Source organism: Biomphalaria glabrata, chromosome 10, assembly GCF_947242115.1.
Source record: "Biomphalaria glabrata chromosome 10, xgBioGlab47.1, whole genome shotgun sequence".
Lineage (NCBI taxonomy): Eukaryota > Metazoa > Mollusca > Gastropoda > Planorbidae > Biomphalaria > Biomphalaria glabrata.
The window spans coordinates 12041163-12058664 of record NC_074720.1 but is presented as its reverse complement, the minus strand read 5'-3'; the positions used below and the strand labels follow the sequence as shown (position 1 = coordinate 12058664).

The 17502-nt window shown below is 41.7% G+C and overlaps 1 protein-coding gene across 1 annotated transcript; it reads right to left on the bottom strand.

The window, feature by feature from the left end:
- Positions 1-10031: 10031 nt before the first annotated feature.
- Positions 10032-12110, bottom strand: LOC106066556 (uncharacterized). Its single transcript, XM_013225612.2, has one exon. It carries the CDS (start codon positions 12108-12110, stop codon positions 10032-10034), a length of 2079 nt encoding a protein of 692 aa, XP_013081066.2.
- Between the last annotated feature and the right edge of the window lie 5392 nt (positions 12111-17502).

Sequence of the window (17502 nt, the reverse complement as noted above, 5' to 3'; positions counted from 1 at the left end):
AATGGCCTCAACATGGCTGTTTTTTTGTTTGTTTTTTTTTTTTTGCCTAAGATTGAGAAACACTGCTTTTTTAAAATTCTATTATATATATGCTGTACGCGCGTTCATACATAGAGTTAGGGTTTACTGGGCGAAAGGGTTAGGGTTTGGGAAAACCTTACTGTATTTCACTTACTTTGACCTAGCTGTTTTAATAGGATGGATATAATGAGCTGTAGACGTCAGGAGAATACTTGGCGAGAAGGCTACAATGGATGGGCCCAAGAAGTGCTTGTGCATACTCTGTATTTGGGGGTTTTAACCCTAGCTCAGCACAGGTATGTGCTCGTATATATGTGTGTGTGTATGTGTGTGTTTGTTAGTATTTACATGGGGTTAGGGTTGGGAACAAAATGCCCCCCCCCCCTGCTTTTGGCGTCTATTCCAATGAACGGTTCCACCAAAGCTCTTAGCATGGTATTGTTCGTTAGTGTTAGGCCCCTTTCCGTTTATGACATTCTCCCGGGGTCCCTCATACTGCTAAGTCCGCCCCTGGAACTGATCATTTTCTATAATTCTCTCTTTCATTGATTATAAGTTTTCTTTTCTTTGTTTTCGAGAATTCTACCGAATTTCTGCTCGGGCTACAATGGAAATCCGAGATTAAACGCCTCCGCCTCACTGTTCCGTACCACGTGAGTGAAAGTAATCATTTAGGTCTACTTTGTATTAATGACGTGTTGTAACAAGACTGTTTTCTATTTATAGTAACATTAGAGCAGAAGTAAGAAAACTATTGGGAAGTTATTTTCTGAGTGACGTCAATGCTGATCTATAAATAACTGAAAACATGTTTACCCATAGCAATCGAATTAACAAACTGATCAAAGTAGTAGAGTTTTCATTTTCATACAAAATATGTGAAAGCGCCGGCTTAAAAAAAATGTGTATATAGATTTAAATAATTTTTCTTTTTAAGTGTTAAAGAAAACTATTAGCCTACATGTAACTTTACTCCCTGGCTGCACGGAATGGCATGTGGCCAGTTTGCACTGAAAACAAATATAACGATCAGTATCAAGAATAGAAACTAATTTTAAATATAGAAAAAGAAATGTAATTTAGAATTACAATTATTTGAATATTAGATATGTCCAGTTTTAGCAACACCTTTTAAAATAGATTGAAACTCAACAATAATGTAACTTGTAAGAAACTAAAATAATACCTCTTCAAAATGTTGTGAATTGAAATAAATAATCTCCGCGCGGATGAGCTTACCACTATATTAGGCCTACTAAATTATTATTATTATTGACTTAAATGTCCTACAAACTATTTTCTCATGCCAATTGCGCTTGACCTCTGAGCACATTAATAGTGCTTAGATTCTACTTATGTTTGTTTGATTTAACCAAAAGATGGGAAAAAAAAAACAAGTAAAATATTTTTTTTTAAACTAATTCTTCATTAATGAAGCTGATGACATTTTGTTAGAGTAATTAGTTCGCTCCCAATAACTAATGCATTTTTTAAATAAAGGAAAACATTTTATCCAATTTTCTCCCCCCCCCCCCAAACACGAAAAAAAATATCTAGGTTACTTCCATGTATAAATTCCTCTTACTCAAAGTATAGAATATTCTAGTTTGGTGATATAGATCTAGATCCTAGTCGAAAAGTCCACCAGGGAATAGGCGCCGAAGCGCCATTATCCCAACGACAGTTGGAAAGATCCTATCCAACAGTCAGGCGTGGCACGGGAGCTCTTTACCCCAAGTCCTGTCTGAAGGTTCCATATTGGTAGCGACCATTGCGGTCTTGGATTGTATAATATGCATTGCGCATGACCCCCGGATCTGGCTCGATTACAAAAGTTGCCGAGCTAAGTACGGGGAATTTCTTCCTATACTGTAAGCTCCTTAGTCGCGTAAAGACCGCTATACCAGCTTACCCTCTGATGGACAGTCCTCTTGTGTTACGGCGTGGCGAACTTGTTCGACTGGTTTGTCAAGTTTCTGTTCCTCGGGTACGCTACGCATTAACGTGGCACTAGGTTGGAAACGATCGCTAGAGGAAGTACTTAGGCTAAATGGGTAGCAACACAAGACTCCTGTGGAAGTGTCCAAGGGAATGCTAGACCTTTCCCATGGCACAGTGCAGAGTTGTAAGAGAGCTTCCACGACCCTGTCGATAATCCAGGCGACGTTCCTCAAGAGACCATTACATCAATGGCGAATCCTGCACGGTTACCTTAGGAAAATGGCGGGGGTTCCCGGTGTGCCTGGACTGTGGCCATGTATTGTAGTCCGTGTGGCCGGAGTGTTCGACACATTGAAAATTGCTGTGTTTTATATAGACATTCACTTGGACCTCTTCCAGATAGAGCGGTTTGTTCAACCAGGCTTGCAAGCCCAGAGTTTGAAGAGCCTTCTGTTTAACTCTTGTGACAATCAAACGGTTTCTAATACATCCTCACCCCGGAGGTATAATAGAATAAAGCTCAACCAGTAGGTAACCCAATGGCTGTGCTCGCTGCCCGTCATTGGCCTGTCTAGGTTCCTCTTGGAGACGTTTCCATCGAGGTGCCACGTTGAGGCTACGGAAGTTGTAATCCTCGAGATTCAGACTTGAACTCATTAAAGACAGTAGTCTAGGATACTGGATTTAATTAGAGATATAGTATTGATAATGAGTATTGATTAATTGTATAACATTATCGTATTTTATAGATTACAGACGTTACTAAAAAAAGAAGCATGCCATATACGTATGTGTATGTTGTCTCAAATTAATTCTAGCAGTCCAGCTAATTATTTCTACTGAAGGCGGTGCGCAAAATGTTTATGAACGTCTATTTGTTCATTTAACCATGATTTAACTCTTTACTCAATACATGCGAGAATTCCCAATGACGCGTGTTCAAGATTAATTTTAAGATAATTATATTTTGAAAAATTACAACAGTAAAACCAGAATTTACCCAGCATGGCCAATTAGCTAGTATGTTTTTCCCCAAATATATATATATATAATCTGAATAAACTGTTAAATTTATTGGAAAATCGTTAGAGCCGTTTTCGAGATCTGTGTCCCCCCCCCCCACACCCACCCAGTGTCCACCACCCACGCATTTTTTTTCAAGCTAATAAGCGGAATTGTAATAGTAAAAAAAATATTTTTTGAATGTATATCCTTTTTAGGGGCCCAAGAAAGCCGTTATTAATTTTGTTTGGATTGCCTAATACATCAGTAGGCCTAAGCCAGAGGCGGACTAGGTATCAAAATGGGCGCGGGCATTACCATATCAACCGGCCCACAAATGGCATGTCATACTATGGGCGTAGCCAGCATTTTTTTCGGAGGGGGGATTTTTGTTCCTCCTTCCCTTCGTACATATATATTTATATGAGTGTGTGTGTACGTAATCTTCATTACAATCAGTGGCGTAGCAACCATGGCGCGAAGGGGTTTATTGCGCCCGGGCCCAGGACCACTAGGGGCCCAAACCTGGTTATGTAAGGGAATGTGTTGACAATAAGAGTTTAAATGCATCACATTATTGCATTATTTGAATTAAGCCATGTTCATTATTCTTCAATTCTATTTCTGGTTGCCGAGCAAAATAACAATGTAATCTATTAAAGGGAGGTAACTCTTAAAATTGTCAAAACAGCGTTTCATTTAAATCTAACGTGTTTGATTTTGTATTTAGTAATAATAATAATGATTATAATGATATCTCCTTGTATGCCTATTTATTGTGAAAGTTTTTTTTTTATTATGATGAATAGTGCGTTCTGAAAGAAAGCACATCGATATTAGCCTTTAAACAAAAATTCTCTCTTCTTACTAAGAGAAAAAAGAATACGCATAGCGCCGAGTCACGCCCAGAATTAAACCACTTGCCGACTTGAGCGAAAACCTGCCGTATTTTCAATTCTATCTCCATTAAGAAATTTTTACAACGCTTAAAATGTATGTAGGCAACATTATTTTGGAAAAAGTATTGCCCATAGGCCTATTATATGTTACAAAGTATTTTTTTTATGTAAAAATTCAAATGAAAGTGTTTAACAAATAAATTACATTAAACCTTATTTCTTAATTTTGCTATTACATAATTTCATAACATGGAACCGAGCCGAACCCAAACTTTAGACCTGACCGAACCGAACCCGAACTTTAAAAGTTGGGTTCGATTCCCATCTCTAGTATCTACATTGCATTATCCTGCTACTCTTCTGCTACCCCTCACTACGCTCATGGAATTTGGTGATTGTCGTTGGCTTTATTTTATCGTTTTTGTTTAAAATGAAGAGAGGACGTAGGGGGGGGGGTGTTACCCGTAAACTGCCTAGATGTTACCCTCGCTCTCGGCTGCACTGGGGCAGTAAGTAAAGTTTACTTTTCAGACCATGAGGTCTGGTGCAAGTGATGGCTCGAGAGGGAGCCAGATGAGCCGGAAAGCCAAGCAACGTGCAACGCGCCCTTCTGTCGTGCTGAGCTGGACAGAGCGATAGCTAAGTGCAAAAATCGAAAAGCTCCGGGGCCAGACAAGGTTACCCCCGAGATGGTAAAACACCTTGGGGGCATTGCGAGAGATAAACTCCTGGAGTTTATGAATCGAACCTGGGCAGAGTCCAGACTGCCCGGGGCCTGGAAGAGTGCTGTCATTGTACCAGTCCTTAAGAAGGGAAAAGACGCGACTAACGTGGAGTCCTACAGACCCATTTCACTAACCTCAACCCTTGGCAAAGTTGCTGAGCGAATGGTTAACGAGCGGCTAGTTTGGTGCTTTGAGAGTGCCGGTATCCTGGCGCCAGAACAGGCCGGCTTTAGGGCAGGCTTGAGCCCGATCGACCAGGTCACGACATTCGCACAGGAGGTGGCCGACGGGTTCCAGAGGTCCGAGAGCACATACGCGGTGTTCATAGACCTAAAACAGGCCTACGATCGTGTGTGGAAGCAAGGCCTCTATCTTAAGCTAAGAGCTATGGGTGTGCGGGGCAAGATATACAATTGGATACAATCCTTTCTGTCAGGGAGGAGCACACGTACAAAATACCAGCACTCCCTTAGCAAGCCAAAACAACAACTTAATGGCCTGCCTCAGGGCTCCGCCCTGTCCTGTACACTTTTCATAGCCTTTCTTAATGATTTGCCCAGCTCACTACGGTCCAAAAAACTGCTATATGCTGACGATATTGTCCTCTGGTCAACCGGGAAGAAAGCCGACCAAATTCAGGCGGCACTTCAAGCAGACCTCCATACCATCTCCTCGTATTGCGACAAATGGCAGATTCAGATAAACGTTGCCAAAACGACCTGGTCCCTGTTCAGCCTAGGAATCGACATCCTTAAGGCTCCATTCGAGCTTCAACTCGGTGGGCTGCGACTCCAGCGTGAAAATACGCCAAAATATCTAGGGGTGACCCTGGATAGAAAACTGTCAATGCTCCATCACGTCCAGGAAGTTGAACGAAAAGCCTCGGAGAAGTTAGCGTTATTAAGAAAGCTGGCCAGCACAAAGTGGGGTGCCAAAGCTGACATGCTACGCACATTGTATCTAGGGGCAGTCAGATCACAAATCGAATACAGCTATACAGTTCAAGTATATGCTAGTAAAACTGCCCTCGAATCACTCGACCGGGTACAAGCACAGGCTCTACGGTTCATTTGTGGCACCTTTAGGACAAGCCCAACAAACGCTGCTGAAATCTTTACAAACGTGGCACCCTTATATCTTAGGAGGGAGAGGGCAGTACTTACGGCCTACGAGCGCTATAAAAGGGGCGACTCTAGGCTACCCACCTCAATTTTAGTGCGACAGTGGAGAGAGAGGAACCGCATTAAAATGCGATCGTTCCTACACATAGCGGCCAATTTGTCAAATACAGCTGGACTCTCCACTGATAGAATTCCCATTAGGAGAATCAGTACGTGCCCTCCGTGGAGGAGATTGCCGGCCCCACATATAAACCTGTCCCTGTTAGGGCAAGAGGGAGCCACCAAGAGGCGATTAACACCTGCCATTCTCCAAAATTTGGCATCCATTACTATAAAGACCTACCCATCAGATGCCATATTCTGTTATACCGATGGGTCGGTAATGAGGGACCCCGATAGATCGGGGTATGGGGCCCTTATTGTCTACCCCGACCGGACTGAAACAGATAGGCTCTCTGGTCCATGCGGCTACGCTGCATGCTCCATGGATGCCGAACTGACAGGGATAACTAGAGCGTTCGAGGCCATTAGGGCCCGAATGCTCGAACGCGAGACTAACGCCACTACGGTGGTGTTGGTCACTGACTCTCGCTCCAGTCTCCTAGTTATGGGTGGCGGCGGGGGAGGGTCGCCCGTAATAGAAGAGGCAATCGGCGCCGCAGATAACATCCGCCGAGCTATTGGAGCTGTCGTTTATATGCAGTGGGCGCCTTCACATTGCGGCGTGAAGGGCAATGAAACGGCAGACGCCCTCGCAAGGGAGGGTGCAATGGCAGCCACACACCTCGAAGCACCAAGCACGTACTTACAAGCAACGGCACAAATCCGAGCACTCATTCATGAGAAGTGGTTAAAGTCCTGGGAGGAATCCGACAGAGCACGTGGTGTCTGGCAGCGCATGCGTCACCCAGATCGCGACGATCCATGGTGGCGACTGAGGAGGTCAGAGCAGTCAATAGTTGCGCAGTGCAGGACGGAACACTGTCCTATTGGGGCATACTTTGCCCGGTTCCGCACTAACTTTGACTCCCGATGCCGTCACTGTGGAGAGAGCGTCGAAACAGTGTCGCATGTCTTGTACGAGTGTCCCCAGCTCCGTGAGCTAAGGGGGGACTTGCCTGTGCAGTCACTCGACTTGTATGGTAGCTATGAGGCACTACGCCGGACGGCTAAGTTTCTTGCCAGAGCACTACGGGAGGACTAGTCCTTCCTGCTCTGATTTTTCAATAGGAGTTCATCTCAGGTGCAAGTGATGGGTTAAAATTCAACCTCCCCCTCCTCCGGCTACGCCCATGTGTCATATGTGTAAGTCTAATATATCAATTGTTTGATAACGCGTTGAAAACTGTAAAGTAAGTAATGTATTTTATTTATACATGTATGTGGTCTGAACGCTACAAACAGTGCAATTGCAGCATTAATGAGTTTGAAATGTATAAATTATTTTAGAAACTTTCTGGTATTACTTACAGATTACAGACACTTCAAAAAAATAAGATAATTACCTCCCACGCATTTCATGCGTCAACCAAGCCATGCATGTTGATCTGTAACTTAAACTCTGCTAAGTCGTTGGTTTCCCTGTCTGACTCAGGCAGCCCATTCCATTAAAAGATTAGAGAATGCAGAAGAGTTAGAGAGGCACTCACTAATGTGAACAGCTTTTGTTTCATCCTAGTACATTCTCAAAAAGGCGAATTGGATATGAATATACCATGACCCATTATTTCAAACAGCCGTGTCACTAGGGTCGATGTCACCCGGTGCGGTAAACTCGAGGTGTCCCCCCCCCCCCCCAAGGAAAAAAATAATCTCCCCCTAAAAAAATATAAAAACCCTTATTTTGTTTCCTTGTGTTAAACAATAAAACTGTACGCTAATTAATTCATTGGTTACACCCGAAAATGGTTTTCGATTCTATTATAAAATGTCCTTGTTTTGACGTTTTGTCAAAAGTTATAGAAAAAAATTAAATGTACAATTATTGAATTGAGAAAAATTGAGCTTAATATTTTTGTTAGAGATTATTTAAGAGCTCTTTAGAGAAAATGTTTTAAACTAAACACGTGTTTCTCAGCTGCTTACGAAAAGACAAATCAGTACTGCGAAACATGCCGAAGAAAGCCTGGAATGCCAACAAAGAATGTTGATCAGTTTTGTGGATTTGATAAAAGTTTGATAGCGCCCATTGGAATCACTCAGGAAAATAACAAGAGAATAAGGGTTCCCATGGCGTAAACCAAACCAAGTTGGATTTTGCAGACGACAATTAAAAATGTATAAACGATAAGACGGATAAAGACGCTCTCAAAGTTATGTATATTGGGTGCAGGTCACCCAGTACCCCCATCAACAATGGTCATACAGTTCTTGAACGAATAGAAAAGTTAACCTATTTAGGCACTGTTGTCTCAAGCGATGGAGAGGCATATCATGGTGCTTCATGTCGGATTGGAAAGCAGGAGCCGTCTTTCAAAAAAAGTACGGCATATCTGAACAAACACATCTATTAGCCTGGGGATTAAAATCCACCTACTCAATACAATCATTGTCACAATGGCCACCTACGCTTCGAGACGTGGAAGGTTGAAAAGAGGCTGAGCAGTGATGGCTGAGAAGGATCCTACGAATAACATACCGAGATAGAGTCTTCAATAAAGAGATCTTTTCCCCCACAGGCATTCGCCGTCTAAGGGAAGTGGCGACTGAAAGTCGATTGACATTTGTGAGACATATCATTAGACAAGACGAGACACGTTTACCAAAGTCAGCCATTCACGTCTAACATGGAGTCACACCTTTGTAGAAGTCCTGAATTTCGTGGGCATCAGCTGAGAAGTGGCCTTAGACTGATTTCTGTGGAGAGAGCTTACAGTCATAAACTTCGAATGGCGCGCGATGGCCTTAAGTCTATGTGTTTCTCACCACCATTTTACAATTTAAAAAAAAATGTTAAGTTGGCCACTCAACTGGTCAGATAAGATGTTTGGTGGGTGGGGGGGGGTGTCCTTAAGCTCATTCACAGTTGTCCGTGCGCCAAGCGTTTTACTACATGTCTGAGCTTCAGAAACTCTTTCTCCTGGCGTCTACAACGTATTCGTTTTCTCATAAAGGAAGATTACAAGTAAAAAACAAAATTAAGAAGGTTTAGGACATATTGATTCTAAACTGTGAGAGACATTCGAGGAAGTAATTTCTATTTTGAAATTTGTATTTTGGAAAAGTGCATTTTTCCGATTTGGGTGTCACCCATTGGTGGTTGTCACACGGTGCGGCCCGCACCCCCCGCACCCCCATAGTGACGCCACTGATTTCAAATATAAATATAAATCTCCTTTTATTAAATATCGGATTTGTCAGCGCTATATAAAACCAAATCATTATTTTAATAAGAATTTTCTTCATTAATAACTTCATACTAAGAATACGTTTGCCATGAATTACACTAGCGACCAAAAACAAACAAAGATTTTGGTCTAGATTTGTTTGTTTTTTTAAACAGGAAACATTTTTTGTTGTAGTATTTTTTTTAGATCTACAATGTTATTTTTTTTTAAAAAAAAGAAAGATTACTTTATGTTTACACATCGCAGAAAGTAGAGCTCTGTACTCGCATAGAGCTGTGAATAAGTTGGATGTTTTGCTATTTCGCGGCTGTGTGTTTAAGTTCATTTCTACTAAGTATTGTTTAAGAGCTAATTGTCGCCCCTATTTTTTATTTATTTATTTTTTTTTTTGCTGCGTTACATCAATGTTTTCTTACTTAACTTCTCTTTTCCCTCTTTTTAGGGAGAGGGAAGGAGTAAAAAAAATGGGAGTGCCGACCAGCAAAATAATTAGGCCAAACACAACCTCGAAGATATCAAACAGTGTGAGTCCTTGCCGCTCTTACATAGCTAATGATAATAAGTTAAGTTTGTATTGTGTAAAGATTGTGATATTCTTGTTTAATTTCAAACATTTATTGCCGAAAATTTAAAAAAAAACAAAAAAACACGAAAACGTGAAAACGTGAACGGACATCTGTGTCTGGCTGCTGTCACTTTTTTGTCTAAAGTTTGCATTGAATTTTTTTTCTTTGGTCACGACCGGACCGACCCATTTGGGCCGGCCCACCGGGCATTTGCCCGTATAGCCTATCCGCCTCTGACCTAAGCTTACCCTCTCGCTTTTTACACTCAGTTTTAGAATAGCTATTGAAAAATTTCCTGATCAATTTTATTGGGTCAGAATTAGATCTAGAAGTAGACCAGGGCCTCAATGCTGCCATAAATCTCTATGTCTACTTGTAGGAAATTATACAATAGTCTTCCATGCAGTATTCAGACAGCCGACAAGAAGGACCTCCCACTTTGGGTGTGATGGCAGGCTATCACGTTGTGCATTGGGTGTAAGTGATGGCAGACGATGATGTTGTGCATTGGGTGTAAGTGATGGCAGACGAAGATGTTGTGCATTGGGTGTAAGTGATGGCAGACGATGATGTTGTGCATTGGGTGTAAGTGACGGCAGACGATGATGTTGTGCATTGGGTGTAAGTGATGGCAGACGATGATGTTGTGCATTGGGTGTAAGTGACGGCAGGCGATGATGTTGTGCATTGGGTGTAAGTGATGGCAGGCGATGATGTTGTGCATTGGGTGTAAGTGATGGCAGACGATGATGTTGTGCATTGGGTGTAAGTGATGGCAGGCTATCACGTTGTGCATTGGGTGTAAGTGACGGCAGGCTATCACGTTGTGCATTGGGTGTAAGTGATGGCAGACGATGATGTTGTGCATTGGGTGTAAGTGACGGCAGGCTATCACGTTGTGCATTGGGTGTAAGTGATGGCAGGCTATCACGTTGTGCATTGGGTGTAAGTGACGGCAGGCTATCACGTTGTGCATTGGGTGTAAGTGATGGCAGACGATGATGTTGTGCATTGGGTGTAAGTGATGGCAGACGATGATGTTGTGCATTGGGTGTAAGTGATGGCAAGCTATCACGTTGTGCATTGGGTGTAAGTGACGGCAGGCTATCACGTTGTGCATTGGGTGTAAGTGATGGCAGACGATGATGTTGTGCATTGGGTGTAAGTGATGGCAGACGATGATGTTGTGCATTGGGTGTAAGTGACGGCAGGCTATCACGTTGTGCATTGGGTGTAAGTGATGGCAGGCTATCACGTTGTGCATTGGGTGTAAGTGATGGCAGGCTATCACGTTGTGCATTGGGTGTAAGTGATGGCAGACGATGATGTTGTGCATTGGGTGTAAGTGATGGCAGACGATGATGTTGTGCATTGGGTGTAAGTGATGGCAGACGATGATGTTGTGCATTGGGTGTAAGTGATGGCAGGCGATGATGTTGTGCATTGGGTGTAAGTGATGGCAGACGATGATGTTGTGCATTGGGTGTAAGTGATGGCAGGCGATGATAATGTGCATTGGGTGTAAGTGATGGCAGACGATGATGTTGTGCATTGGGTGTAAGTGACGGCAGACGATGATGTTGTGCATTGGGTGTAAGTGATGGCAGGCGATGATGTTGTGCATTGGGTGTAAGTGATGGCAGACGATGATGTTGTGCATTGGGTGTAAGTGATGGCAGGCTATCACGTTGTGCATTGGGTGTAAGTGATGGCAGGGGATGATGTTGTGCATTGGGTGTAAGTGATGGCAGGCGATGATGTTGTGCATTGGGTGTAAGTGATGGCAGACGATGATGTTGTGTATTGGGTGTAAGTGACTGCAGACGATGATGTTGTGCATTGGGTGTAAGTGATGGCAGGCGATGATGTTGTGCATTGGGTGTAAGTGATGGCAGGCGATGATGTTGTGCATTGGGTGTAAGTGATGGCAGGAGATGATGTTGTGCATTGGGTGTAAGTGATGGCAGGAGATGATGTTGTGCATTGGGTGTAAGTGATGGCAGGAGATGATGTTGTGCATTGGGTGTAAGTGATTGCAGACGATGATGTTGTGCATTGGGTGTAAGTGATGGCAGGAGATGATGTTGTGCATTGGGTGTAAGTGATGGCAGGCGATGATGTTGTGCATTGGGTGTAAGTGATGGCAGGAGATGATGTTGTGCATTGGGTGTAAGTGACGGCAGACGATGATGTTGTGCATTGGGTGTAAGTGACGGCAGACGATGATGTTGTGCATTGGGTGTAAGTGATGGCAGACGATGATGTTGTGCATTGGGTGTAAGTGACGGCAGACGATGATGTTGTGCATTGGGTGTAAGTGACGGCAGACGATGATGTTGTGCATTGGGTGTAAGTGACGGCAGACGATGATGTTGTGCATTGGGTGTAAGTGATGGCAGGCGATGATGTTGGGCATTGGGTGTAAGTGATGGCAGGCGATGATGTTGGGCATTGGGTGTAAGTGACGGCAGACGATGATGTTGGGCATTGGGTGTATATTCAGTGTGACCAAGGCCACTACACTTGTATATTCTATGCGATCTGGGACACTAGACTGATCTAAAATATCATGATGTCCGATTTTCATTTTCTCTTCTATTTTCAGAGATCTAAACGGGGCGGACGGACGGACAGACAGGCCACACAAAACTAATAGCGTCTTTTCCCCTTTCGGTGGCCGCTAATAATAACATATTTAAGGTTTTGAAAGAATTATAAATCAGTAGTAAAGTATTTATAATTTTTGTGTTACTATAGGCCTACATCCAAAAATTTTGAGTTTTACAATTCTATTAATAGTCTATATAAATAAAAGAATAAATAAGAAAGTAGTCATTTAATTTCTAGTACTTAATTTTTTAAATACTTCGTTTTTGAATTATTATCTTCACTGTTACGTTACATGTCAAACAACATGAATTGTTCTGTTTTTCGGTTTGATAAGCACGTACAATTTATCGTTATGATATCAAAAACAATTTGTATAATTTATTCTGTTGTATGAAAAATTTTATTTAGAAAGTTGGTTTTCTAAGATTTGCATAAGATTATTTTAAACATCCAAATAGGTGATATTTTTTATAACTTCTTTATTTATTCCTCAATCTATATTCTACGCTTATAACAATGGATCGGTAACCTTAGTTGTTTTTCTTTTATCTCAGGGTCGTTTAGTTTCGAACAATCCTTCCCTTCCCAATATTGATCTTTAGCACTCCATTCACATCCTCTCGCCTCTTTCCCTCTTTCATTCATCCATGGCCCATCTAACCATTCATGGCCCCCTTCTCTTCCACGTGGTGTCTGTCTCTCTTTCACAACCTAACCCTTCGTCCCGAGCCTCAAGTCCATCGATCTACGACAACAGCCAACACTACAACGGGACAGGTCCGATAAATCTACGGTGTATTGTTTAAGTCATATTTTCTGAAAACCGCATTACTAATATTACTATGTGCTCCATAGTAGCTCCGGGTTTCAATGATGTGTAATTATCTTATAAAATCACACACTGCTCAGTTTATCTTTAGTACCAGGTGACCGAGACTCGCTCGTTTGAATAATTTGTTGAGGAAATATATTGACTTATTTTGAATTGCGTAAAGACTTCCAATTCGAAAAGTTGCTTTCGTGTTCTTTTAGTTCTAAATGTACATGGCGATTAGAATTAGAAAAGTCTCTTAAGTCCCCATCCAGAACATAACAGTATAGAGGGACTTCTTATGGTCCGACAGTTACGCTGAAGAAAGCACTATCCCGTATGGGGGGACGAACGTTTGTAACTGAAAGGTGGTAGACGTAACAGATGTCCCACAGAAACGCTTTTAAGACCAGCTTAGGCACCAACTTACTTTAACTGACATAGAAGAGGGTATCATCTGACTGCAGGCGGCTTCAGAACGAGATAACTGGAGATTTTTTTTTATAAAGGCCGCGGGATACACAAAAGAAAATCCACTGCCAAGGACAGACGTAGACCTCGAAAAGAGAAATCTAAATCGACCACCGGCATATAATGGTTATGTTTGCGTTGGATGTGGCAAACTATGTGGGTCGCAGCTGGTACTGCGTTGCCACGTAAAACACCGCACTCCTCCTTAATCATCGGACTCGAGGACAAGTTTTGTATAAAGGCATGAAGGAAACCTGCTTCCAGATACCCCCTCCCCACCTCCCACTATAGAGATTGGACCGTAGCGCTCTGTTAATGCTTTAAGCATGAAAGTTGCACAATTTAAAAAAAGTTATTCAATTATTACAATGCAATACATGAATATTCCTAAATTTTTATTTTGTTTTATAATAATGCACAGACTCTTACAAACACTTGGTAGATTAATTTATTATGGAATAATGGAAGAAAAAAAATGAAATAAAATGTGCAGAGCTATGTTTGGTGATTGTGTTTTGCGAGTTTAATTGTTTACACTTTAATTGCGGGGAGCCGAGTAGGTGACTTTTACTTTGTTGACTAAGCTAATAGGGCCAACAATAAGATGGTGCGCAATTGTTTAATTAGGTCTATTGATTTATTAAAAGTTGTTTATGCTTGCAAAGAAATATTTGTAGGTTAGCCTAGTGACGTAAGCGGTGTTAACCCCCCTCCTCCCATCTACTGGGGCTCCAAAACCGGATTTTCTGTTAGGATTTACTCCCTTAGCCTTAGACCTTACATGGACACACACAAGGCAGTGCGGCTATTGACCTATAGCTAGGGGTTTGGTTTGTGGGCAGCAGGGCGTGTCCGCACGCCGACTGGCCATGCCTGCCTCACATCTTGGGGCCAAACCTCCTCTGAGACCCTTGCAGATTAGCCTTCACAGCCTCAGTTTCCATCTGTCACCATGTGGAGGTACTGCATAGGACTTGCTTTGGAGATTATTATTCGATGTGACAGATTAATTCGATGACAGTATTACCCACAGTGTTAATATTATAAACGGACAGCCCTTTAACGTGCTAGACCACTTCACATATCTAGGTAGTACAGTGTCGAATGACGCATCACTTTCATGGGAAGGGCCAGTGGCTCTTTTGGACGCCTTCAGGAGAGAGTTTGGCGAAACAAATCGCTCTACCTGCCTACAAAAATCAATGTCTACCAGGCAGTGGTTCTCTCAACCCTTCTATATGGCTCTGAGACATGGACACTATACAGAAAACCACTAAGACTTTTGGAGCGCTTCCACCAAAGATGCTTGCGCTCCATCAAGGACATACGGTAGCAAGACCGCACTACAAACAGCGATGTCCTTGCGAACGCCGGTATGGACAGTATAGAGGGACTTCTTATATGGTCCGGCAGTCACGCTGGGTAGGGCACGTATCCCGTATGGGAGTCGAACGTATGCCAAAGGAAGTCTTGTTTGGTGAGCAAAAGGTGGTCGACGTAACAGAGGCGCCCCACGGAAACGCTTCAAAGACCAGCTTAGGCGTCAACTTTCCTTGGCTGACATAGAAGAGAGCACCTGGTTGCATGCGGCCTCAGAACGAGACAGCTGGAGGTCACTCACGAAGGCCGCGTTATACACATTTGAGACCAAAAGAAAATCCGCTGCCGAGGTGAAACGCAGACGGTGAAAAGAAAATCTAAATCGACCACCTGCGGACAATGGTTATGCTTGCCCTGGATGCTTGCCCTGAATGTGGCAAAATATGTAGGTCACAGCTGGGGCTGCGCAGCCACGGGAAATACTGCACTCTTCACTAATCTTCGGACAAGCCTTATTATTACTATTATTATTAATATTATGACATCCTTACATGCACCTGACAAGATGGCCGTGTAGTGTACTTGAACAAATTAAAACATACTCAACGTACAATTGAGTTCAACTTTAGAACGTATTAAAAAAAAAAAGTAAAATATATTTTTAAAAAATACTTCAAAACAAAAAAAAAAGGGGAATCGCATCTATTATTTTGAATCAATCATGTAATTAAATTTTAATAGATCCAAACTAACAATAATAAATTTTGCGATTGGAAATATTTCCATAAATTGTATTTATTTGGCGCAACTTTCTTGCGGCCTCAGAACGAGACATGTTAAAGGGATGGGGGGGGGGGGAGTGATGGGGTATCTGGGGGAAGGTTTCCGTGCTGCCTTTTCAAAGGCAATTTTTTTTTTAAAGTTATTCGTGTCATAATTCGAGGTCTCGAGCCTCCATGATGGAAGGCCAACGTGCTATCTACTGACAATTTCATGTACTTTTAAAAATAAAAGATTGTATACACTATTGTTAGTTTACAATGGTTAGCGAACGATCTAATTCTCCCCTTATTCCCCCTTAGGCACTATTATTCTAAATATGAAAAAAAACAAAATTAATTTATTACGACAATTTTTTTTAATCAATTCGTGTGGGGTGTCAACCTCTATGAATAAATATGCAAAATTTCAACTTGATCCAGAGTATGGGAAGTGGGAATAACAAATAGATTAATCATGCCAGACAGAGTGCGCTCATATAAGCTTTATCAAAGGCGAACTTAGGTTTTTTTTTTTTGGGTGAGGGGTTAACTAATAAACGAATATTTTCAAAGTTATCCTGACTCCAGTCACGTGATCGTATCAAGTAGCATGAGAGTAAAATATCCTTCACGAGATCTTTGCTAAATCATTTTATTAGTATTCAATATTATTATTTTTGTGATTATCTCTGGTCAACAAAAATAGGTCACCGCTAATTTTGTTGTTTTCATTTCTTTTTTTTAAATTCATCGTTACAGAAATCTTTGAGGTGAAAAAATAAAGCTAAAAAACACGTTGAATTTTGTTTCATTCAATGACATTCGTCTGCAAGACCATTTCGGGTTGGGGGGTTTGGGGTAAAAAAACAGTTCGTTCTTAACATGTCTCGTGTTGCTTGCTGGCCTAATTTAATTTGGTTCATTCGGCATGACCTAATTATTTGACGAACCTGTTAAAAGTTTCTATTAACCCTCCAAGTCCCTTGAACCAGTCCTCCTAATGACTTAATGACGTAGTCATGGTCGAGGTCTCTTTTCAGAATCTTTCATTAGATTTTTATTTTCTTCCTTTCAGTTTGCGCGAGATTGTGTGTCTATTACATCTATTTGTATTTTTGCTTGTGTGCCTTGCGCAGTAAAGATGGAACTAGATTTTATTAATAAGTCAATGATAAGCGACTTTTATACATTTGATAGGAAAGTGCCAATCACAGACCTATATATAATATATATAGGTCTGTGGTGCCAATCCAATGATTGAAGGACAACGATTTATGAAACATCTTGCAAATTATACTTCATATTATGCTAAAAAAAATCTGAATTCGTTAAAAAAACTGCTTTAAAAATGTGCTTTTTTTTAAAATGTCGTCTTCTAAAATGGTGCCCTCAAAACCTGGTTTCCAAAGTCTACCCCCCACCCCCAACGACAACACTGCTTACACGTTTTATTGAGTGTAAGCATGGCAGGTTTGGAAAATGTCAAAGTATCATTGAGGATATTTTACCTTGAGAGAAGGATTGGGTAGTTAGTTGTTTTTTTTTTTGTTTGTTTTTAACTGTAGGGACAAGCTAGGAGTGAGACAGGAAGATGAAGGAAATAGACTTGAAAACAATTACATTTGAGTGTTTTAATAGCAGAAGTGATTTTTTTTGGACATTATAACAATAACAATAAGTTGGTTTTTCAAGTCCGAAGATTAACGAAGAGTGCATTATTTCATAAGGCTACGCAGTCCCAGCTGTGACCTACATATTTTGCCACATTCAGCGCAGACATACCCGTTATCCGGCTGTGGTCTATTTAGGTTCTCTTTTCGCCGTCTCTGTCTGTCCTCGGCAGTGGATTTCCATTTGGTCTCAGGTGTGTATCCCGCGGCCTTCGTAAGAAACCCCCATCTATCTCG

What these genes read in the sequence shown, in the direction of transcription:
- LOC106066556 (XM_013225612.2), bottom strand. Translation starts at nt 12,110, where the DNA reads ATGCCCAACATCATCGTCTGCCGTCACTTACACCCAATGCCCAACATC.